The sequence below is a fragment of the Rhineura floridana genome, chromosome 15, assembly GCF_030035675.1.
Source record: "Rhineura floridana isolate rRhiFlo1 chromosome 15, rRhiFlo1.hap2, whole genome shotgun sequence".
Taxonomy (NCBI): Eukaryota; Metazoa; Chordata; class Lepidosauria; order Squamata; family Rhineuridae; genus Rhineura; species Rhineura floridana.
The window spans coordinates 28,071,431-28,094,803 of NC_084494.1; the positions used below are offsets into that span (position 1 = coordinate 28,071,431).

The 23,373-nt window shown below is 44.5% G+C and overlaps 1 protein-coding gene across 4 annotated transcripts; it reads left to right on the plus strand.

Annotated features, from left to right (window-relative positions):
* The first annotated feature begins 323 nt into the window (after positions 1-323).
* Positions 324-22,612, plus strand: LOC133370360 (protein NKG7-like). 4 transcript variants are annotated; one of them, XM_061596566.1, is made up of 7 exons: positions 324-423; positions 9,265-9,411; positions 10,765-10,842; positions 14,818-15,052; positions 16,660-16,806; positions 19,374-19,508; positions 20,818-22,612. In XM_061596566.1, the coding sequence occupies exons 4-7, from the start codon at positions 14,878-14,880 to the stop codon at positions 20,874-20,876; spliced, it is 516 nt and encodes a 171-aa protein (XP_061452550.1). In that variant the 5' UTR covers positions 324-423; positions 9,265-9,411; positions 10,765-10,842; positions 14,818-14,877; the 3' UTR covers positions 20,877-22,612. The 4 variants fall into 4 exon arrangements, with proteins under 4 accessions (XP_061452550.1, XP_061452552.1, XP_061452551.1 ...); XM_061596568.1 differs by lacking the exon at positions 324-423 and adding an exon at positions 506-727; XM_061596567.1 differs by lacking the exon at positions 324-423 and adding an exon at positions 747-832.
* Positions 22,613-23,373: the final 761 nt, after the last annotated feature.

Sequence of the window (23,373 nt, forward strand, 5' to 3'; positions counted from 1 at the left end):
TTATTTGATGTTCCCTGTATGCTCTCTTTTGAGATTAATTGAGAGTTTTCCGCTCCAGTAAGATCTTTAGTTTTTATCATACATTTCTTTTTCTTTCTCTTTCTTTTCCTTTTTTTCTTCTTCTTTTTGGTTGACTCTTTCGGTATTTCTAATAGCTTAAAAAGTTTTTCAAATTTCATATGACAGCTATGATGACTCCTCATGGATTTGACATTTTTACTCTTTTTTACGGCTTGGATTGGGAACTTAAAACTCTTCTCTTTTTTGTCCACTAGGTGGAGATCTATCCCTTGTGTTGTCTGACACGCCTGGGTACTTGTTTTTATAGTCTTTAACTCTGTATTGGTATAATCCCTTTTTACAGTCACTTCTGTTAACGTCGTTAGCAAAGAATTTGCTTCAGCCACAAATTTAGCAATTTGGGTAAGTGATTGCGACACCATCTGGCACCAATCATCCTTTATTGTTGTTACTTGTGGGATAAGTTGTTCTGGTTCTTTTAAGTCCTCCATATACGTTGCAATGGATACCGGCCTGGTTTTGAACTCCTCGTAGCAGTCAGAGGATTCTAATGGTGGCATTGAGCCCTCGTCAGTTCCTATTGTCGAGTTAAACGCTTTCATATACCAAGGCATATCTTGATAGGCTCCCTGTCCCTCCTCTTCCTCAATTTCTTGATCTAAATTCACAAAGCTGTTGTTCTCTTCATTGTTTAGAAGCCAAGTTGGTAAGTTGTTTACAGCAAAATCTATGGCTGGACTTTCGTGGATCAATTTTTTTTCCAACTCTGCCTATCTTTTATCTTGGATACACTCTCGTTTGGTTGATAATAGTAAGTAATTTTTGCTTGCTTTCCTCCATTAGCCAATTGCAAATCTTCTTTACCCGGTGTAATGCCTAAATCTTTGCATTTTTGTCTGGTGAGAACCATATTGTTGGGTATATCTTTAACCCAGTCTATTGCAAAGTCTATCAACTTTTACTTACTCCAGCTCCGGCATACTTGCAATATTAGAAATTTAAATAGTTCTATTTGTTTTCAGTTTCTATTTATCTACTTGTCATAGCTTCCAAAGTTGAAGGCATTCGTTATCTTGTTTGTTTTACGTACGAAGCGTCCAACTTTCTGCCAAGTTTCTCTCAATAGAGAATAGTTATGTAAATAAGATAAAAATGTAAAAATAGTACCGGTATGCAGTTATACTAACTCCTTTCCTTTGTAAATTTTCTTTAAGCTACGGAGCAGCGTCTTTCACATCTGCTCTTCACAGTGTCTTCACAGTGTAAGATATAGGGCAGATCCCTGAACCTGAACTAACATTTGCAGGAAGGGATTCTGAGGAACTGAGACAAATAGTGGTAACGAGAGAGGAAGTTCTAAGCTTAATGGACAATATAAAAACTGACAAATCACCGGGCCCGGATGGCATCCACCCGAGAGTTCTCAAAGAACTCAAAGGTGAAATTGCTGATCTGCTAACTAAAATATGTAACTTGTCCCTTGGGTCCTCCTCCGTGCCTGAGGACTGGAAAGTGGCAAATGTAACGCCAATCTTCAAAAAGGGATCCAGAGGGGATCCCGGAAATTACAGGCCAGTTAGCTTAACTTCTGTCCCTGGAAAACTGGTAGAAAGTATTATTAAAGCTAGATTAACTAAGCACATAGAAGAACAAGCCTTGCTGAAACACAGCCAGCATGGCTTCTGCAAGGGAAAGTCCTGTCTCAGTAACCTATTAGAATTCTTTGAGAGTGTCAACAAGCATATAGACAGAGGTGATCCAGTGGACATAGTGTACTTAGACTTTCAAAAAGCGTTTGACAAGGTACCTCACCAAAGGCTTCTGAGGAAGCTTAGCAGTCATGGAATAAGAGGAGAGGTCCTCTTGTGGATACGGAATTGGTTAAGAAGCAGAAAGCAGAGAGTAGGAATAAACGGACAGTTCTCCCAATGGAGGGCTGTAGAAAGTGGAGTTCCTCAAGGATCGGTATTGGGACCTGTACTTTTCAACTTGTTCATTAATGACCTAGAATTAGGAGTGAGCAGTGAAGTGGCCAAGTTTGCTGATGACACTAAATTGTTCAGGGTTGTTAAAACAAAAAGGGATTGCGAAGAGCTCCAAAAAGACCTCTCCAAACTGAGTGAATGGGCAGAAAAATGGCAAATGCAATTCAATATAAACAAGTGTAAAATTATGCATATTGGAGCAAAAAATCTGAATTTCACATATACTCTCATGGGGTCTGAACTGGCGGTGACCGCCCAGGAGAGAGACCTCGGGGTTGTAGTGGACAGCACGATGAGAATGTCGACCCAGTGTGCGGCAGCTGTGAAAAAGGCAAATTCCATGCTAGCGATAATTAGGAAAGGTATTGAAAATAAAACAGCTGATATCATAATGCCGTTGTATAAATCTATGGTGCGGCCGCATTTGGAATACTGTGTACAGTTCTGGTCGCCTCATCTCAAAAAGGATATTATAGAGTTGGAAAAGGTTCAGAAGAGGGCAACCAGAATGATCAAGGGGATGGAGCGACTCCCTTACGAGGAAAGGTTGCAGCATTTGGGGCTTTTTAGTTTAGAGAAAAGGCGGGTCAGAGGAGACATGATAGAAGTGTATAAAATTATGCATGGCATTGAGAAAGTGGATAGAGAAAAGTTCTTCTCCCTCTCTCATAATACTAGAACTCGTGGACATTCAAAGAAGCTGAATGTTGGAAGATTCAGGACAGACAAAAGGAAGTACTTCTTTACTCAGCGCATAGTTAAACTATGGAATTTGCTCCCACAAGATGCAGTAATGGCCACCAGCTTGGATGGCTTTAAAAGAAGATTAGACAAATTCATGGAGGACAGGGCTATCAATGGCTACTAGCTATGATGGCTGTGCTCTGCCACCCTAGTGAGAGGCAGCATGCTTCTGAAAACCAGTTGCTGGAAGCCTCAGGAGGGGAGAGTGTTCTTGCACTCGGGTCCTGCTTGCGGGCTTCCCCCAGGCACCTGGTTGGCCACTGTGAGAACAGGATGCTGGACTAGATGGGCCACTGGCCTGATCCAGCAGGCTCTTCTTATGTTCTTATGTTCTTATGCTCTGCCTCGCAGCCATCTTGGACCTCCCTGATATAAATAGTATTTATTTGCCCAAATGGCAGCAAAAAAAAATATCCTAATCATCTCATCCACACCATACATTTAAAGCACTCTTACCACTTTAACAGTCATGGACAATCCTAGAAACTGTAGTTTGTTAAGGGTGATGGGCATTATGTTCTTATGTTCTTATGAGGTCTGCCTTAACAAACTACAGTTCTCAAGAAACATTGAAAGAAGCCATGACTGTTTAAAGTAGCATAAACATGCTTTAAATGCATGGTGTGTTTGTGACCATTCCTACCTCTTAGATGACCTTCAGGATGCAACAAAAAGGGTTTTTTCCTAACCACCACTACCACCTGTTGACGTGTGTGCGTTGTTGCGTGAAACAGCATACATTACGTTGGAGTTAAGTTGAGCAAGAAACTTCTTCAGAGCAATAGAGCATGTTAAGAGTCTTTATTAACACATTATGGCTTAAGGCTTAAGAGTAAATACATGTAGTTTCTTCAGTCACCCCCCCTTCTGGTACATCTCTCTCCAAAGGTACACAGAAGAGAACCTCTCAGTTCAGAGGCAATACACAGAAAACACAACTTACAGACTCTGTTAGAACTTTCCCAGTCTATCAGATGGTTACCATAGCAACGGCCTTGGCAGTCCGTTCCCAGACTGGGCTAAGACATAACTCCCCCTAGTTACAGTTTTGCAGACTTGATGGAAAACAGACTCAGTGACAGTGCGGTTCAATGGTCAACAATCCCCCCATTTTCCCATCATGTCTGTAACTCATTACAACAATACATTTCTCCAATACATCTTGCAATACAGTTTACATTTCAGTACAGTTCAAAATTACATCTCAGTACATTACAGTACATTTCAGAACATCTCTGTACATTTAGCTAGAACTTTATTCAATCAAACTTTGGCTGTACACATGTCAAATACAAAGTGTCAGCATCCATTTCCACCAGTTTATGCATTCCAGGACTGGATACTAACCCCACTGTGAATTTTTCAGGTGGTTTCCCTATATTTGATCTTGTAGAATGTCTTAAAGGTACCAGAGCCTCTGCTCTCTCGGCCCCCCCATCTGTGCTTGTGCTTGGCACAGCCTGCGCAGGAGCTTCCATTTCCTCAGCCTTACGTTTCTTCGATCTGCGTTTTGCACAAATGAGCTCATTCAAAGCATCTCTGAGAGGTATTTGTGTGCCTTCCACTTTAATGTCAAGATCTGGCTTAAATGATTGTTTTTCTGTGTCATCTGACCCTGTAAGAACAACTGTTTCCCTTTGATCCCAAGGTTTTTCTGAGACTTTAATGCTTCTGCTCAGAATTAACTGCTGTGTTTCTGGACACCAAACTCTGAAATATGCATTCTGAAATCCCAAAACAAAACCTTGCTGTGCTCTGGGCGCAAGCTTGCCCCTCCTTTTTCCCTGTGGAATGTGGATCCAGCACCTTGCCCCGAATTTTTGAATGTGTTGTATTTTCGGTTTTCTGCCAGTGATTTTCTCATAAGGAGACATTCCAAGTGCACTGTGTAATACCCTATTGTGAATGTAATTCGCATAAAGAATTGCTTCTCCCCAGAAGGAATTCCCTAAACTGCAATCCATCAGCATGGCTCTCATTGCTTCCTGAAGCACCCTATTTTTTCTCTCAGCAGATCCATTGGAAAACGGGCTAAAAGGAGCTGTGAAAGTCTGGCGTATTCCCTTACTCTCAAGGAAGTCACTTAACGCTTTGCTTGTGAATTCCCCTCCCTGATCTGAATGAATCGCTTTCACAGTGACGTCATGTTGAGTTTCGATTCTCTTAATGAACAGTTTCAGCTTTTGCTCAGCTTCACTTTTCTGCTTAAGCAAATAAACATGAGTGTATTTCGTAAAATCATCAACCAGTACCATAAAGAATTTCGCACCTCCTCATGAAGCATTTATTGGCCCTGATAAATCAACATGAACTAGCTGGTAGGGAGCTGTTGTGGTTCTTTCAGCCTCCCGGTTAATTGGTGCAATAGTCATTTTAGCTTTATGACAAGAATCACAATCCATTATCTGTCCACAATCCTTCAATTTCATGTTTTCACTATGCATGGGGGTTTTCTTAATCGTGTCAAGGTTTGCATGCCCCAGCCTTTGATGCCATTCATGAACGCAGCCCTGATGTACCTGTGTCTCAGCGTTTAACACAGCACACCCTGCTTGACTGCTCTTTATTACAAACTGTGAATCATTAAGGCTTCCCTGCAAACACACTTGATCTCCCCTCATTATATAACATTGGTCTTTGTGGAACAATATAGAAAAATCACAACTCACCAGTTTTCTGACTGACAATATGTTATGAGCCAATTCCGGAACAAACAAACATTCTGACATTATCCCAAGTTTATTAAATCTCACCAGTCCACGGGCTTCCACCCATTTATGTGATCCATCAGCAAGTTGCACAAAATCTTGCACTTCTTCTGAAGCATAAAACAAACTTCTGTCTTTGATTAATATATGGCTTGCCCCGCTGTCAACTAGCCAGTTAACAGGTGCTAAAGTTTGTGGCTGCTGTTTACAAACAAAGTTCACACTTCCCTGCTTCAAGCCTCCATCCCTGGAGTTTCACTTGATTGCACAGTCTTTCTGGAGATGCCCACGAGCCCCACAGGCAAAACAAGACTTCAGCCGCTGCTGCTCCCGCTTGTTTTCCTGTCTGCAGCTGCTTTCTTCTTTCAGCTTGGCTCTTTGCTTTTCCTCAGCACTTTTCGCCTCTTGTCTCCGCTGCCATTCCTGGGTCAGCTTTTCCTCAATAAATGCAACGTTCAGACCTCCGTCAGGCATGGCTTCAAAAGCCATGACCATATTATTCCAAGTCCCATCGAGCGAAGCCAGGATCAGATAGGTCTTCTGAAGTTCAGAGTGTTCGACGCCTCAGTCCGTCAGCTCAGCAAACAGGCGTCTGAATTCCGTGAGATGCTCACTCATTTCGCACTCACCCGTGAAGCGCATTTGATAAAGCTTCCGTGCCAAACACAATCTAGATTCCGCAGTCTGTTGCACATGAAGAGCCTCCAACACGTCCCACATCTGTTTGTCGTTTGTAACATCTCTCACGTGTAGCAGTTGAGAGTCAGATAGAGCCAGAAGTATAAAAGCCTGCGCCTTCTGATCTCTACGCGTCCAGGCCGCAGTCAGTACCGCCGGAGTGGGTCCATCTATTGTGTCCCATAAATCCTCTTTTATCCGCAAAGCCCGCATCCTCGGCTTCCAGCTGCCATAATTCTTTTCATTAAGCCGTTCCATTGGCAAGCCTCCCCCAGACAGGTTTACAGCCATGTTGCTCACCTCCGTCTGGTACAATCAATCAAGCTGCCCTCTCTGGAACTCCGTCTGCCGTTCGGACCAGCAACTTACTCCCGTGTAATGCGCTGTGGATCTGGGCCCATAACCCCTGTTGACGTGTGTGCGTTGTTGCGTGAAACAGCATACATTACGGAGTTAAGTTGAGCAAGAAACTTCTAGGTAAAATCATTCTGGGCACAGGCAAAATCATTCTGAGCACAGGCAAAATCATTCTGGGCACAGATAGGTAGGATGATGCAAAAAATCTTGAAGATAAATATTCAGTCAAAGCCAGAATTTTTTCTATTGGGCTTTATGGGTAAACAAAAAGAAAAGAAATATGGAAGAATAATATTATATATGATCACGGCAGCAAGATTATTATATGCACAAAAGTGGAAAATGGAATTAATACCAACAATGGAAGAATGGCTATTGAAACTAATGGACTTAGTCGAGATGGACAAATTGACATGCCTTCTCAGAGAAAAAACGACAGATACATTTCTTAAGGAATGGAAGCCTCTTTTGGACTTTTTGTTGAAAGAAAAAAATGAAATGATGATAATGGGATTTGATGATTAATCAAGATAGACTATGGAAAAAAGTGAACTTTGTATGTTTTAGGGGTCAAGTTTGATATATATTATGTACCTATAGCTGATCTATAACAAATCAGAAGTCAAGTTTTCTCTTTTTATTTTTGCTGTATTGTTTTTCTTGTTTGATTTTGTTGTGTCTGTTTTATAAAAAATTGAATAATAAAAATTATTACAAAAAAAAAAGAAACTTCTTCAGAGCAATAGAGCATGTTAAGAGTCTTTATTAACACATTATGGCTTAAGGCTTAAGAGTAAATACATGTAGAGTTTCTTCAGTCACCCCCCCTTCTGGTACATCTCTCTCCAAAGGTACACAGAAGAGAACCTCTCAGTTCAGAGGCAATACACAGAAAACACAACTTACAGACTCTGTTAGAAGTTTCCCAGTCTATCAGATGGTTACCATAGCAACGGCCTTGGCAGTCCGTTCCCAGACTGGGCTAAGACATAACTCCCCCTAGTTACAGTTTTGCAGACTTGATGGAAAACAGACTCAGTCACAGTGCGGTTCAATGGTCAACACCACCACCAACTGATTCTGCCCTGCTCTGAAAAAGCAGATGGCAACAGCACAACAGCCAAAAAAATGTGACAGATTAAGTGTTTCCCAGCATGATGGATGTGCGATACTTGTGATACTGTTGCCTGTTAGATTTCTAAAAGGCACGGGAGCCCTGTCAGGGGAAGAAAGCGACAAATCTCATTGTTGATTGTATAGTGGATAGAAATGTCAACATTTTTACTGTCTCTGCTCCTCTGCCTTGAAAAAGCACCCTAGTGAGCAGAGAGGGAGAAATTCAATTCAGTTTACATTTAAAGCCAAATCTATCAAAATTGCCCTTTCTGAAACAAATTTGCACTTACTCAAATTTTGAGATGCAGTTCTCCAACAAATGTATACAAAATGTATGTGTTGGGGAAAATGTACATAAAAATGAATATATTGGTGAAAATAACATACAGAAATGCATTATATTAAGATAAATTATTTGCAGAAATGTGTACATTGGTCAAAACTGCATACGAAAATGTGATTATTAGGAGAAATTCACACTACAATGCTGAAGAGTTTTCATGAGGATTTTTTTAAAAAACAACAACACAATTTGCTGCAGAAATACAGAGAACTCAACATTAGAAAAATGAGAAATGGAGAGATATTTCTGTCCTTATGTGCAGGCAATAAACAGGTGATGCTGATCCATCTTCATGTCAGCCGGTGTGTCAGGCTGATACTAAAAGCAAAAGTGCAAGGCCATTTAAAAAAATAGTTGTCATCCCTAGAAATGAGGGTAATATGCTGCCCTTAATAAGAATGGGCTAGATGATATAGAGCCGGCCCTACCATTGGGCAGAGTAAGGCAACTGACTTGAGATTCTGGGAGGGGTGACAAAATTTTGGAAGATAGAGTTCTGTGTACCATGCAGCCTGCCATGGACCCCCTAAGCTAACCTTCAACCCTCAGGCACAGTGGGAGAATGGTGTCCCAGTGCCAAGGTTGAAATCAGATTCAGCTGCCAACCCAGTCAGCTTTTATATGTGGAATCTGACTCGGGGGATGTTAAGATGAGCACAGGGTAGTTCTTGGTAGTTCCACTGCCTTCAGAAGCGTGGGGAGTAGTGGCCTGGGAGAGGGCTTTCTCTGTGGTAGCCCCAAAGTTGTGGAATTCCCTCCCCACAGAGGTGTGTCTGGTACCTACATTATATAGTTTCCACTGTATGCTGAAGGTGCACCTCTTTACCTGGATCTTTGACAACTGAGAGTAACATATATATTTTCTGGACCCACCCTATTCCTCTGAGTGTCATTTGTTTTCAACTGCTTTTAATACTAAATTTTAAACGGTGGTAACCCACCCTGGGACCTGATGGTGAAGGATAGGGGGAAAAAATGAAATGATGAGGTTGATTATGCGCTTTGGCTCACGGAGCAACATGTCTTGGACTGGCCCTAAGAAGATGGCAGCTTCTTCCCACAGAAACCACATATGCATTAATCTTCCCATGAACACTGCTTCCCCAGGATGGGTGATAAGAAAAAAAAAGGGTGGGGGTGACGTGGCACACAGGGGAGTCAAACACAGGAAAAAAAGAAAGAGGGGAGGGACAGAGAAAGAACACAAGAAAATATTCACTTGAACTGAGGCAGATTAGACAAGAAGGCCAACAAAGGGTGTGAAGGAAGCTAACCTCAATTTCAAAAGCTCCTTTCGTTTCATCTTTTGCAGCCACAGCTCTGTTCTCCTGACCCCCGAGCCCTTCTTTCTACCATCAACCTCAGACCAGCACCTCCCTCCCTACAGAATACTTCCTGCTCTGGGCTTATCACTGTCAGTATCTGGCCAAACAGAGATTCTTTCTGCAAGGAGAGCCAGGTAAGGATGGCAACAACTCTGTTCCTCTCTAATCCTCCCTTAGTAGACAATAAGGCAGCCTTTCCCCCCAAGCTGTTGCCCCTCCAAATACTTTGGAGCTGCAATTAGTATCGGTTCCCAGCCAGCATGGCCGTGCTGGAATAAGGTTTGGGGAGTGGGGAGAATTCCAAGGGCAGTAAGTGAGCCCCTTGGATGCTGTCCTTATATTCCTTCCTCGTTGCATTTATAGAGAAGCATTGCTACCCAGTTCCCAAACCCCAATTCAGCTAGGGTTGCTAGCTAGCAACCCAGAGAACTCTCATCTCTCTTCAATGGCTCCACACAGCCCTAAAGGTGGTGATCTGGCATCCTAGCATCCATCCTTTGCCCCATACTTGATTGTATACATTGGGGGACAAGTCTCTTGCATTTTTTTATTAGTGGTATAGAAGAGGCAATTTTGGCAAGTGTCAAAATCTTGTCACTGCAGAACAGAGAGATGCCATCCATGCCAGAAGAATTGCTCTGTCGGCACAACTGTTAGAAATGCAATAGATCTCTCCTCCTTTCCAAATGTCCAATTCATCGCTACTGCCTTTGCCTGCCAGAGTGCAGAGAATTGCTCCACAAATAGAGTGAAGGAGGGGTAGGACTGGAGTAGAAAAAGGTGAGGATGCCTGTTCCAAAACTGCAGAGCTGTTAAAAAGATAAGGAAAGGACTCTGGGTTGTGACCTGGCAATCCTAAGCTTTGCAATGCCCCCTGCCTCCTTTCAGCACCTTTAAAGCCATTTAAAACTGAGCTGGAGAGGAAGAGAATAATGTTCAGTAGGGATGGATGGATCTGTCATTTTCAGTTCCTCTCAATTTCTCATTCTTTTAATCTTACATTCAGTTCTCCCCATTTCTACAGCAATTAAAAAAAACCTAGTGAAAATTCATCAGTATATTAGTGTGAATTTCTTTTAATAAACACATTTTTGCATGCAGTTTAGACTGATGTACATATTTTTGCGATCAGTTTTCCCTAATATAATGCATTTTTGTAGGCTATTTCCACTAATCTTTTCAATTTTATGTACATCCCCATCCTCCAATATAGGTGTTTTTAAAAAACATTGTTTGGTTGGAGAACTCTGTCACAAAATTCAGTGAAGTGCCAAAACACGAGCTGAGTGCACAGCACTCCCGCAGCCCATTCAGCCTTGTTGAAAGTTACCCAGGCCCTAAACAGAGATGACATGGCAGATCTGTCACTGCAGATTTTGAAGGATGGCTATGTTTCAGTTCTCATATTGTTTTGGAAACTGTGCATTTGAGAAATGCAGCTTTAAATGCGAACCAAATTGAATTTCTCCTTCACCTGCATTTTGAAGTTGCCCATCAACAGCAGCATCTAGACAACAGACTGAGCAGACACAGAAGGCACCTCTTCACAGTCTTCCCCCTCTCTGGTGAGATGTATTGTATTCTACTGAAATTATTGTAATCATTTCTAAATATGGGTGTATACACGTACATTAGCATACACATTACACATACATTACCAGTTGCTTACCGGGCCCAATTCAAGGTGTTGGTTTTGACCTTTAAAACCCTATACGGTTTCGGCCCAGTCTATCTAAAGGAGCGCCTCCAGCATCATCAGCTATGCCGCCCAACAAGATCAGCCTCAAAAGACCTTCTCTCCATCCCATCAGTCAAAGCAGCCAAACTGGTGAGGACTAGAGAGAGGGCTTTTTCAATTGTGGCCCCCACCCTGTGGAACTCCTTCCCAAATGATCTCCACCATGCCCCTTCTATGATGAGTTTCCGCCGGACCTTGAAGACCTGGCTCTTCAGGCAGGCTTTTCGGGTGGGCTAGATTTTATCCTCATTGTTTTTAGATTTTTAATGCCTAGGTATTGTATGCCTATTCTGTACGTCACCCAGAGTGGCTGGACAGCCAGCCAGATGGGCGACGAATAAATTCTATACACACACACACACACACACACACATATGCAGCTTTTATGGAGATTGATGTCCTCTTTTGTCCCCCCGCCCTTTGGTTACTACATATTTTCTCTTTTGGTGATGTGTAAGTGCCTCTAACCAAGGCTAGGGATGCAGTGTATAATTTACGTGTATAGACATGGCAGGACTGTACCACTTCACTTGACAAATATCACTTTTGAATGCTAGCACATATTTTTTTATTTACATTTTTAAAAAGCTATTTGTACTCTTCAAGTACTTGAAAGGTTGTCACAGAGCAGAGGCCAGGATCTCTTCTTGATCATCCCAGAGTTCAGGACACGGAATAATGGGCTCAAGGAAGCCAGATTTTGACTGAACATCATGAAAAATTTCCTAACTGTTAGAGTGGTACCATAATGGAGCCAATGACCTGGGGAAGTGGTGGGCTCTCCAACACTGGAGGCATTCAAGAAGAAGCTGGACCACCACCTGTCAGATATGCTTTAAATTGGATTCCTGCACTGAGCAGAGGGTTGAACTCAATGGCCTTTTAGGCCCCTTCCAGCTCTACTATTCTATTATTCTATCTGTCAGGTACACTTTAAGTTGAATTCCTGCATTGAGGAAGGGGTTGGACTCGATGGCCTACTATTTTATGATTCTATAAAAAGCATTTCAAGAGGAAAAGTCCTGCCCATGCTGGTTTTCTGCTTGCAGGGACTTTTGACTGCAGTGGGAGTATTCAGAAGTGTGATTGCACCCCTGCCACCTCACCTGAGGTCTGAAGTGTTGCAGTCCATTCCATCACCACATTCTGCTGCATGCGGAGATCAGGTGTCAGGCTCAGGTTTCTGTTGATGTCATCCAGACATCATAGGTGTGAACAGAAAATGTTCCAGGAAGTGGCTTGAGGTTCAGCACAAAGTTGACTCTGCAAGCTGCCATAACCACCAGCCTCAAACCCCCTCATTCTCTCCAGAACGAGCCAGTTTTTTTGTTGATTGCATTTATATCATACCCCTCCAGCCAGTGGCTTTCAAACGTTGTCCTGGGGAGCCCTGGGCAAAGGCAACTCCAAAGCTGAGGGGTTCCTCGGCCAAGCACCATCTGGTGGGCTCCCTCCTACGTCGGAGCCTGCAGCCTGATCTTACCTGGTGTAACAGCAGCAAGCTGTGTAGCACTGCTCCAAGGCATTGTGGGAAATTTAAACAGTGGCTCCTACTGGAATTTGGTATGTATTACAGCAGAGTGCAGAAATAAATAGTCCGGTAAGACTGGTAGTTGACAGAATAAAGAAACGTAAGGTTTATTACTACTGGGAATTAAAGTCATTCTGACTGCAGATATACAGTACATGGGGCCATTTTAGAGCCATGAGACTTGCACTCAGAGTCACTTATCTCTGACTAACAAAGAAAGGAAGAGAAGGGAGGAAGTAAAGCCTCCCACTGGTTCAAGTTACTTGTTGCAAGCATCGGTACTTTACTCCCATAGCTCCAAGCTGGGGCTCTGAAAACTGCCCAAGGATGTCACATGCTGATGCCACACATGCAAGGGGAAAACTGGGGTTCCTTGAAATCTCATTGGGAGCTCCTGAATGAGAAGATTTTCGATGCAGACAAACATCCCTGAAAGGATCATGGAATCATAGAGTTGGAAGGGGCCTATAAGACCATCGAGCCCAACCCTCTGCTCAGTGCAGGAATCCAAATTAAAGCACACCTGACAGGTGGCTGTCCAGCTGCCTCTTGAATATCTCCAGTGTTGGAGAGCCCACATGTTGCACTGGACATCTCACTGGGAGACCTACAGTAGATGTGGATGGGACATCAAGATTGCTATGGAGGCAAGCAACTTTACCCTCAAAGTGCCTTGCAAACAATTCACAGTGGGCTTCCAAAGGGTCTAAAACTCCATTTCCTGGAGCAGATGTCAACAGACCTCTGACAATACAGAAAAGCTCCACTGGATGGCTACTTGACGATGTGATGGTGGCAGAGAAGTGGGCCTTCTTTGCTGCCCTCACCACCACACAGTAGGCACAGTTATGATGTTTTACTCAAGGCTGATCCGCCTCACATCACATCTTTTGCCACTTGTGCTCTAGCTGTCATCCAGCCTGTTTCATTGCCCTTAACTCACTGGTGTACCAAGGTGAAAACTGGGGTCCACAATGCCGGAAAGGGCACTCAGGGGCAATCATGTTAAGAGCCCGACGCACCTTGCTGTTCCACAGTGTGACAAGGGCTTCAACAGGGTCACCTACTGTGTCTACTGAGAACTCCCTCAGGGCATTCAGGAATCGAGTGGATTCTATTAGTCTCCGGGGCTGGACCATCTTAATCTATCCACTACCCCTGCAGGGGAAGATCAGAGCTTGTGTAAGACCTGATGAGCCTGGGAAGAGGGGGTGTTTCTGGAGAAGGGGTGTGGCCTGGGAAAAGTCCAGAGGGCAAATAGAGAGGCCTGGAGTGCTGCATTTGGCCCTCAGGCCCTTGGTTTTCCATCCCTACCTTACAGCATGTTGCAGATTAAAAAAGGCCACTGATACTACAATAATACTTCAGAATGAAGTACTGGACACTACTTCTTTAACAGAAACTTGGTACTAGAGGTAGGAATAACGTGGAAAGAACAGGGATAGATTCCTACACCACAAAAAAAGAAGAGCAACATATTTCAGCAAACTATTTATTCAAATCTAACAATATGCATGTCTGAAACGAAACAACCAGGTCATGTAAGCCTTGATCACTTGAGGGCTTCTTCCCAAATGCATCCAGAGATGCCTGCCTTGCCTTATTTCTTTTATCATGTAGCATATTGCTATAGGAATCTACAGCTTTGACCACAGTTCTCCTGCTACACTCGAGCACGTAGGCAAGGGTCTGCCACCGCCACCACCACCACCACCACCACCACCCTGTGCTTGGTCTCTCTCTCTCTCTGCCATCCTCCCCTACACTCGAGCAGATGCGTCTGCAACAAACAGTGCTTCCAAGGCACCCGAAGCACTGTTTACTATGGAGGTATCGGCACCACCTGGCAAGGAGGCCATTCTAGCCATGTGTCAGAGAGCTGCCTGCAACAGCCACAATCCAGTAGACAAGGAGCCACATTCTGACTATATCAGAGTGTGCACCCCCCCGCACCCAAAAACAATTTGTTAACCGGAGGATTTGTTAACTGAGGTATTACTGTATTTTCCATCCACCCACCCACCAACCCAATAATAGTTTGGTGCAAATGAGCCACCCAGCCTCTCTCACATCACTGTGAACTGTTCTCCCCCTTTTGTTAATGTGGAGTCATGTTTCCCTGTCTCCACATTTCCAGTTACAACCCAACATTTGTTTGACGCTTCTCTGTTTGGCAGCAGGCTGTTTGCATTTTGCACCTATTAGCCAAATGTCATTTCCATGTTTTCTGCTATTGTGTTAAATCCCATTCTCTTGATTTCCTCCCCTCAGATTTCCTCCAGGCAAGAAACCAGCCAAAAGGGGTAATTTCCCAAGACCACCATTGTAAGGATGGTGCCCTGCAGAATCTTCAGCATACTGGTGGCTTCCATCAGCATTGTCCTTTTGTTGATTGCACTGACCACCAATTACTGGCTAGTGGCCTACGGGCCAAGCAGCATCGTCCACAGTGGCCTCTGGCAAGTGTGCATAGATGGACACTGCTTTGCGCCAGATATGGCTAATGGTAAGGAGCATGGCGGCAAGGCACTGTCAATGATGGAGCAGAATTTTGTAAATCAGTCCCCAGGGTTAGAGATCAGGGGTGACCAATGTTGTGCCCATGAGCCCCTGCATGCCTGACAGCACCTCCTGTGGTGCTCCCAAAAGATCTCAGTAAATATCCCCTCACAAATCCACAATGCACAAGAGGCTGGCTCCATCTGCACTATACATTTAAAGCAGAATCATACCACTTTAAATAGTTATGGCTTCCCCCACAGAATCCTGGGAACTATAGTTTGTTAAGGGTGCTGGCAGCTGTTAGAAAACCCTCTCACAGAGGGCTCATCTACACAGTGGTTTACTGTATGTTTGGTGCTATTCACATCTCCTTTAAATTTGCATGGTTCACATGACAAACAGAAGCTATCACAGTTTCCCCCCTGTAACTCTGTACTAACCCAATCCACTGATAAAATGAAAAGGGAAGAAAAAAAGTCTTCACTCCATTTCTCTAGTGCTTGCTTTTCTCCAATGCTTTTAGGTGGGTGAGAGGAAACGGAGGGATCATGTGGCTGCATTAGCAGAGGCAAAGCATTTTAAAAGTAAGGGGGAGAGGAGTAGGAGTAGAAGCAAGGGAGAGGAGGAGCAGTGGGGAGGAGAGTGTTTGCAGATCCTCACCTTAGGTGCTACCATGCCTTGCACCAGTCCTGCTTGTAGTAGCAGATGTTGATGCTACACAGACAGATGCAATGGAAGCTATAATAATAATAATAATAATAATAATAATAATAAAATAATAAAATTTTATTTGTGAGTCGCCTATCTGGCCGAATGGCCACTCTAGGCGACGTACATTAATATAAACAATTACAATATATAGACCAAAAGGTAGGCCTGGTTTGATCAAGAAATACTTGGTGGGTTGAAGCATGGCCAGAAAGGGTCATGATCTGGAGACACGGGGTGTGGCCTAGAGAGAGTCCCACGTAGGGTTGCCAGGTTCCTGGCCTGAGACTGATCCTGCATCTTTAGAAGAAGAGAAAGTCAGCCAAGTACAGGTGTTCTTGCATCTCTGTAATGGGAAAAAGCACAAGGTGGAATTCTCCCTTCCTCCTGCACAACTTTTAAAGATACAGAAGACCTCCTTGTTGCCAGGTCTGGCCTCCAAGAGGTCTTCTGTATCTTTAAAAGTTGTGCAGGGGAAGGGAGAATTCCACCTTGTGGTTTTTCCCATTACAGGGTTGCAAAAACACCTGTACTTGGCTGACTTTCTCTTCTCCTAAAGATACAGGATCAGTCTCAGGCCATGAACCTGGCAACCCTAGTCCCACAGGTCACACAGAGAGGCCAGAAGGGCCACATTTGGTCCCCAGGCCTGGGGTTCACCATCCCCGAACTAACCTTCAAGCTAAGGTTGCATATCTTGGGTGATATCCGGCATTAGTCATACTCCGAGTATGGGCCCACTGAAATCAGTGGACAAGCTACTTAATGCCATTGATTACAATGGGTCTACTCTGAGAATATAACCAATCTCTTTATTTCTGGAGGCTGTTGGTTTCTGGTGGGTTACTTTTATGAGGAATGAAGTCCCCAGATAACCCTTTGCACTCATGGCTTCATTCGCAGAATACATTATTGCCACGCGTGCATTCCTGATCTTGGCCTCCCTGGTGGCGTTGGCATTGGTCCTTTTTCTTATTCCCTCCATCATGCCTTGGGATTGCGGCACCATCAGCGGGCCCTTCGTTACTTCCATCGCTGCCTTCATAGCCGGTAGGTGTGCCAAAGAGAAGAGGCTGGTCATGGATGTTTGTGCTACATAGGATGTGAGTATCACCATCTGGAGGGACGTGATATGGCCCAAGGATTGGGAGAGAGACCTTGTAAAAGGAAAAGGCCCTTGCTCTAGCAGACGGGTGAGATTTACCGTTACTCACCAGAGGAATCTAAAGCAACAGTGGTGCTAGTGGAAACTCCTTGCACAACAGATTGTGAGATTATGCAACAAAGTTACCAGCCGTCTGGTCCTGCTTGTGGGCTTCCCATAGGCATCTGGTTGGCCACTGGGAGAACAGAATGCTGGACTAGATGGGCCATTGGCCTGACCCAGCCACCAGGCCCTTCCTGTGTTCTTAAGTTCTTAATCTGTTTATGCATTCTCATGTGCAACAACGTTCCACTGGTGCAAAACATTTCATCAGCAGAGCAAGTATACTGCTAAGTGACTTTAAGTTAATGCTACGTTGGATACGCAACCCAGATTTTTTTTTTATCCTGTAAGGCTAACCTGGAAGATTAAAATATTTCAAGATGCTTTATGGGCACTCCCACACCACTAGGAGAGGCACAGGGGGTCCTGAGAACAGGCTTCCCCTGCTACCCCAACCCTCTGGGGACTGACCCACTGAGCGTGACCCAGGGGATCCCAAGAAGAGGCCAGCAAGAGGACTGCTGGACTTGTCATATCCCAAGCCCCATAGCCCAGAGAAAGGGCTTGATGGAGTGCTGCAGGGCTAGTAGCTGGCGAAGACTCTATCACCAATCTGCTATATGCACTGGGACCAGACTGGGTGTCTACAGCAGCTGTCTTGGGAGAGAACCTCAGTCCAGAACAAGACAAGGTGGAAGTCACTGAAAAGGGCTTACTATTATTTTGCTATCTTGTGGGGAATTTGAGCTCTATTACCTGGGGAAGGGAGTGTGAGGCTGGGCTAAGGGTCAAAGCCTCAATAAAGCCAGAGTTCCTGCATTTTTGTGGATCTTGTTGATAACTGGCACTCAACTGTGGCCATATTCCTTAGATCAAGGGGCATTCAATGTGCCATTCCTCAGGACGGGCACAGTGTCTATTGGTGTCAACTGGAGTCCCCCCCCCCACTATGTCTCATAGCTGTGAGGAGGGGTGGGATTTTTTTGTGAGGATCATGGTTGGGAATGTTATGGAAATATCCAGAAATAGTGTATGATCCTCTGTGGCGCAGAGTGGTAAGCGGCGGTAACACAGCCGAAGCTCTGCTCACGGCTGGAGTTCGATTCCAACGGATGGAGGAAGTCGAATCTCCAGTAAAAGGGGTCGAGGTCCACTCAGTCTTCCATCCAGCCGTGGTCGGTAAAATGAGTACCCGGCATATACTGGGGGGTAAAGAAAGGCTGGGGAAGGAACTGGCAAACCCACCCCATATATATGGTCTGCCTAGTAAAATGTTGCAAGACATCACCCTAAGAGTCAGAAACGACTCGCACTATAAGTGTGGGGACACCTTTACCTTTACCTTTTAGTGTATGAGCTGCGTGTGTGCCAGTGTGTGTAATTCCCTTAGAAGTAGGCTTTTACCCTGCATTTAGATCACTGAGACTTAAGAGTAAAATAAGAAAAGCTACTTTATTCATAGAAATACATAGTAGATGGGAAAGGTATACCTAGTTCGAATTAAGCTGGAGGTGCAATGCCCAGACTTTGGTATTGCTCTCATGGATCAGGAGAGAGAGCAAAGACAAAGATGTCTCCTCTCTCCTCGGACAGTTGAGGAAGAAGACAAAGGAAGGAGAGGCAGGTCAGCTTCGCTGGCCTGAGCATATCAGTTTACAATGGAAGGAAGGAAGGTAAAGAACAGCACAGATAAAGGTAGGCAAGCCTAGCCAGCTGGAGGACCCGGACTCTATCTTCCTTCCGGAATACAAACAAAAGAACCCAAACAGGAGTTGTTCTTGCCCCACTTCCAACAGCAAAGGGATAAACCTCCCTTTACTCTGCAATCCTAATGTTAGTTGGCACCCCTGCACCCATAATTAAAGCAAGAAAAAAGTCAGATGTAGCTGTACCCATGCACCTTTAGCATAACATGTTGTTTGCCCTTGAATGCTTGAACTGACTGCCTTGAGAAGTTCTGTGACTGAGGTGGTACAAAAGTTCTCTCTGCAGTGCTCAATCCAGTGGAGGAAGGCCTATTAGGGCAAGTAGGGCACTGCCCCACCAACATCAGCCTACCCCAGCCCCCACCCGCCCTGTCTTCTTACCTACAATCAGTCCAGCGGGCAGTACAACAGCTTCCTCCGTAGTCTCAGTGTTGTCCCTCATAGACCTCAGCAGGGAGGAGGATGAAGACAAAACTAGAATTAGTCGGCTCCACCTGCCATTGGTTCTGGGTCTGCCTATCATTGGTTCTGGCTCTGTTGGGCTCCGTGCCTTCCTCCCCATCATGCCCAGTGGGCACCAGCCATCACTGATTAGATCTGCAACATACATCCAACCCCCTCCCCTTATGCTGCCATCGGGTGACAAAAGCACATGTGTGGATCAGTGCTGTGCTGGCTGCCCTGACCTTTCTGCTTTTTTGTAGGAATCTTCACGCTCGTTGCTGTAGCCGTGTTCACTGCTGAATCCTGGGGGAGGAACAAGGACCCTCAAATCCAGCTCACCTTTGAGTGGTCCTTCTACCTTGCCTGGTCAGCATTTCCCATGCTCTTATTGACTGGTGAGTGGGGATGTGGGAAAAATCTGATTCAGTTTGCATTTAAGGGCAAACCTATCTAATGTGCACTTTCCAAAACAATGCAGGAAACTGAAGTGCAGCCATCCTTTGAAATGTACACTTCTCCAAATCAAGTAATCTGTACAAAAATGCATAAAGGGTAGGGTAAAGCATGCAAAGAGAATGCATATATTTGTGAAAATAACATTAGAATGCATTACGTTACAGAATATTGCTTTACAAAAATGTGTATGTTATGCAAAATTGTATACAAATCTGTATATTAGCAGAAATTTGTGGATGAATTTTCATGACAAACGGAGAAGTTGAAACTTCACCTGTACTGGTGAGCCCATGGACTGAAAAGGGGATGGTTAAGTTGAATAAAAGTCTAATGTATGGCTATGCCAATAGGGCATGTTCAAAGCACAGGCAGAAGGGCCACATGGACTAGTTCCACCACTTGCAGTTGATGCATGGCCACACACCACACTGACCACATGTTTGGGAATGGGGAGCCACCACTGAGAAGGCCTGATAGGCAGTTGCCACCCTACTAACCTCAGCAAGTCTCTGAAAAAGGTCTTCTTGAATCACTTTAGAACCTGAGCAAGTTCATACAGGAGGTTCTGCAAAGCAAGAGGAAAAATTACACTTAAGCTGTTCTTGCTCACACCTGTGTGCACTAAGGTATCACATGTGTAACAATGTGCATGTGTGTGCTGTGTAGGCTGTGCATTGTAAATGCTAATGCACATGCCTTTGTGCTGGCACATGGAACCCAACCTCTTAGTACAAGGATCATGCAAGGCAGGTGGCACCAGGTTAGCGTTCCACATGTGTGACATGTATGGTGGTCTTTCAGCCCTTGTGAAGGTGAAACAGCCTGCCAGGCACTGAATAGAGCCGGAGCTTCTTTCCACCATCCAAATTACTGCCTGCAACCTCCCTCCCAGGACAGCAAACTGTCCAGGGACACTGCTCCCCTGGCAAGCTAGCTGAGGTTCAGGATTCTGCATCCTGCAGCAACAGTCCTGCAGGCAATCTGGACAAGCAAGGAAGCATTCCCTTCACAAAAGAAAGGCACTCTGCACATGCTGGTTGGCCCTTTGTCCATAGGTCCTTTAAAAACAAACTCCATTAGACAGAAACAAACTCTCCACCACCGCAGAGAGGCACTCAGTCCCAGGGTGAGTGTGGGGTCACACTTGCATTAACAGAAGGTGTTACTGCAATGTAAGGCAGGCTCTCATTTCATGAGAGCATTCTACTTTTATTTAATTTTCCACCCTCTTTCTCACCCGCATTCCAGGTATCTTCAGCCTCGTTGCCCACCTGTGTTCTTCAAGGTCTGCCTATGACAGTCTGTGAGGACCTGGCTCCAAAGAAGTGAAGGCGACCTTGCAGTGAAGCTGCACCACAAAAAAATGGGGGAAGCCCATCCCCTCCCTCTCCCATGCCAGCGAAACCCTAACCCTACAACAGTCCCAATTGTGCTTTCATCCCCAGTCGTTTACAGTGCCTCCTATAGGGCTTGCAGGCTGTCTGTCTCCGAGGAGCTCATTCTGGGTTGGCTTGTCTGCTAAGGAACCCGCTGAGTGTCTGCCATGGAACCCCTGTGGTGAGCAAACGATGTTTTGTGCAGGATGCTGGGAGAGAGATGTTCTAGATGCACTCAGTTCAGGGCACTGTCCCCTTGCCCTAGAACACATGCCCTACAACACACTCATCACAGGAACAGAGGAAGCTGCCTGATACTGAGTTAGACCATTGGCCCATTAGCCCAGTATTGTTTACACTGACGGGCAGCAGCCCTCCAGAGTTTCAGATAAGGCAGGGGTGGCGAACCTTTGGCACTCCAGATGTTGCTGAACCACAGCTCCCATCATCCCTGCCCATGGGCCATGCTTTCTGGGGATGATGGGAATTGTAGTTTAGCAACATCTGGAGTGCCAAAGGTTCGCCACCCCTGAGATAAGGACTCTTTGTCAGCCCGACCTGGAGATGCTGGGGACTGAACCTGGGACCTGCATGCAAAGCAGATGCTCTTGGTCCTTTCCTGTCATGGTGGCTATATTACCTCCAGGATCAGAGGCGGTGCTACTTTACGAATGCCCTGCTTGTGCGTTTCCCAGAGGCTTCTGCTTGACCACTGCTTGACCACAGCATGCTGGACTCAATATGCCTTTAGTCGGATTCATCACAGCTCTTCTTATGTTCTCGCAAGTGGGCAACCTGCAGCCTACAGGCTATGTGCAGCCCCTTGAATTTTCTCCACTGTTGCTGTCACTTCTGTGGTCCAGAAGAAAATTCCCAACACTCCACTATGCATGGCGAAGGAAGAGTGGTAGCAGGAGTTACACTGTCATTCAGGGAATCTTCTCAGCCACTGATCTTCTCCTGGAATAACCCCTAATAAGCTTCTGGAGAGCCACAGGGTTTTCCCCAGTGCACAGATTGGAAACCACTGCTTATGAGGAGACAGAGCTAATATTGCCTGCCCCTAGTAACAAACCATTTCCTTGCCTTGAAGGAGAATTGGTAGAAGTGTGGATCAGAGGCATTGTTCCCCCCACTTAGAAAAAAAAGACCAGGGTGCGTGGTATACCATACGCACATAGATAACCACACGGAATCTGTTATCTGGCACATAATTTGATATCCTGTGAACTGGCTTTAATGCTTCCAGAACAACGTTGTACTCATAGTGCTTTTCTCTGGAGCTTCCATCCTTTGTTCACTTTCTTCTTAGGCAGTGTCCGAATGACATTTTGACAAGCCACTGCATCCCAGTGCTTTCTGTGTTGCCCTCCTACTTTTTTTTCCACGCATTATCTCTGTTGCTGTTATTTTTGTTTAATAATACATTGCAATGCTAGCTTATCTGGTGTGGAGTTTGGCAAAGTGCTACAGGGGAGGTACCGTACTGTTAATTAAAAGGTTATTCCTTGCAAGTACTACTCTTTCATTTCTTCCTGTTGAGCACAACAGCAAGACTGTTGTTGAATAACCTTGAATTGCCTCTTGTAAATGTCCTCTAATGTCAGTTCCTGTTGCCAATATGGGTGGTAGATCAGATTAATTATTAAAAGCTTTTTTAAAATTCATTTTCATATATTGAAATAGTTTTAATTAACATTGGAAGGGATTGTTGGTGATTGAGACATATTTCCAAGTAAGTATTCTAAAAGGGTTGGCCACTAGGAAATGCATAGCTGGAAAATATAGCATTGTATTGAGTAGTGTGCCAAACCTCCATTTTAATTCTGCTAATTGTGGAAAAAGCCATACCTCCACAGCATTAAATGGCTCTAAGTGCAACTCATGCTCTAAGTCCTTATGGTTTGATAGAAGAGCTTTAAAATTAATGGGCATTTTCTGATTAAAGGCTCTTAAATCGGTAATTGCTTGACAAAGACTTCCACTAATCAAGAGATGAGCCACTAAGGCTCTCAGCGGCTCTTGCAATCTTACATGACTTCCATTCACATCTCACTGTACTGGCCAAAAGCACCATATTCATTCATGCCTTCCTTGCCCTCCTTTCTCGTCTTTCACCCTATAAATGCCAAATGTTTTGAAAACAGGAGTATTGGACAAAGAATGCACAATAATTGCACAATTAAATAAATAAATAAATGCACAATATGATGCACAATAAGTAAATGAATTGTGAAGATGCAATCCATGAACAAGTTTGTCTTTTAATCCTTGAAGTCAAAACAGAATATCTATCACACCTAGACACGGGGGAGAAATTTGATTCAGTTCGAATTTAAAGGTGAACTTAACGAAGCCACCTGCTCCAAAACAAGAGTTGAAACTTAGCCATTCTTTGTAATTCACAGTTCTCCAAATTTTGCAATGT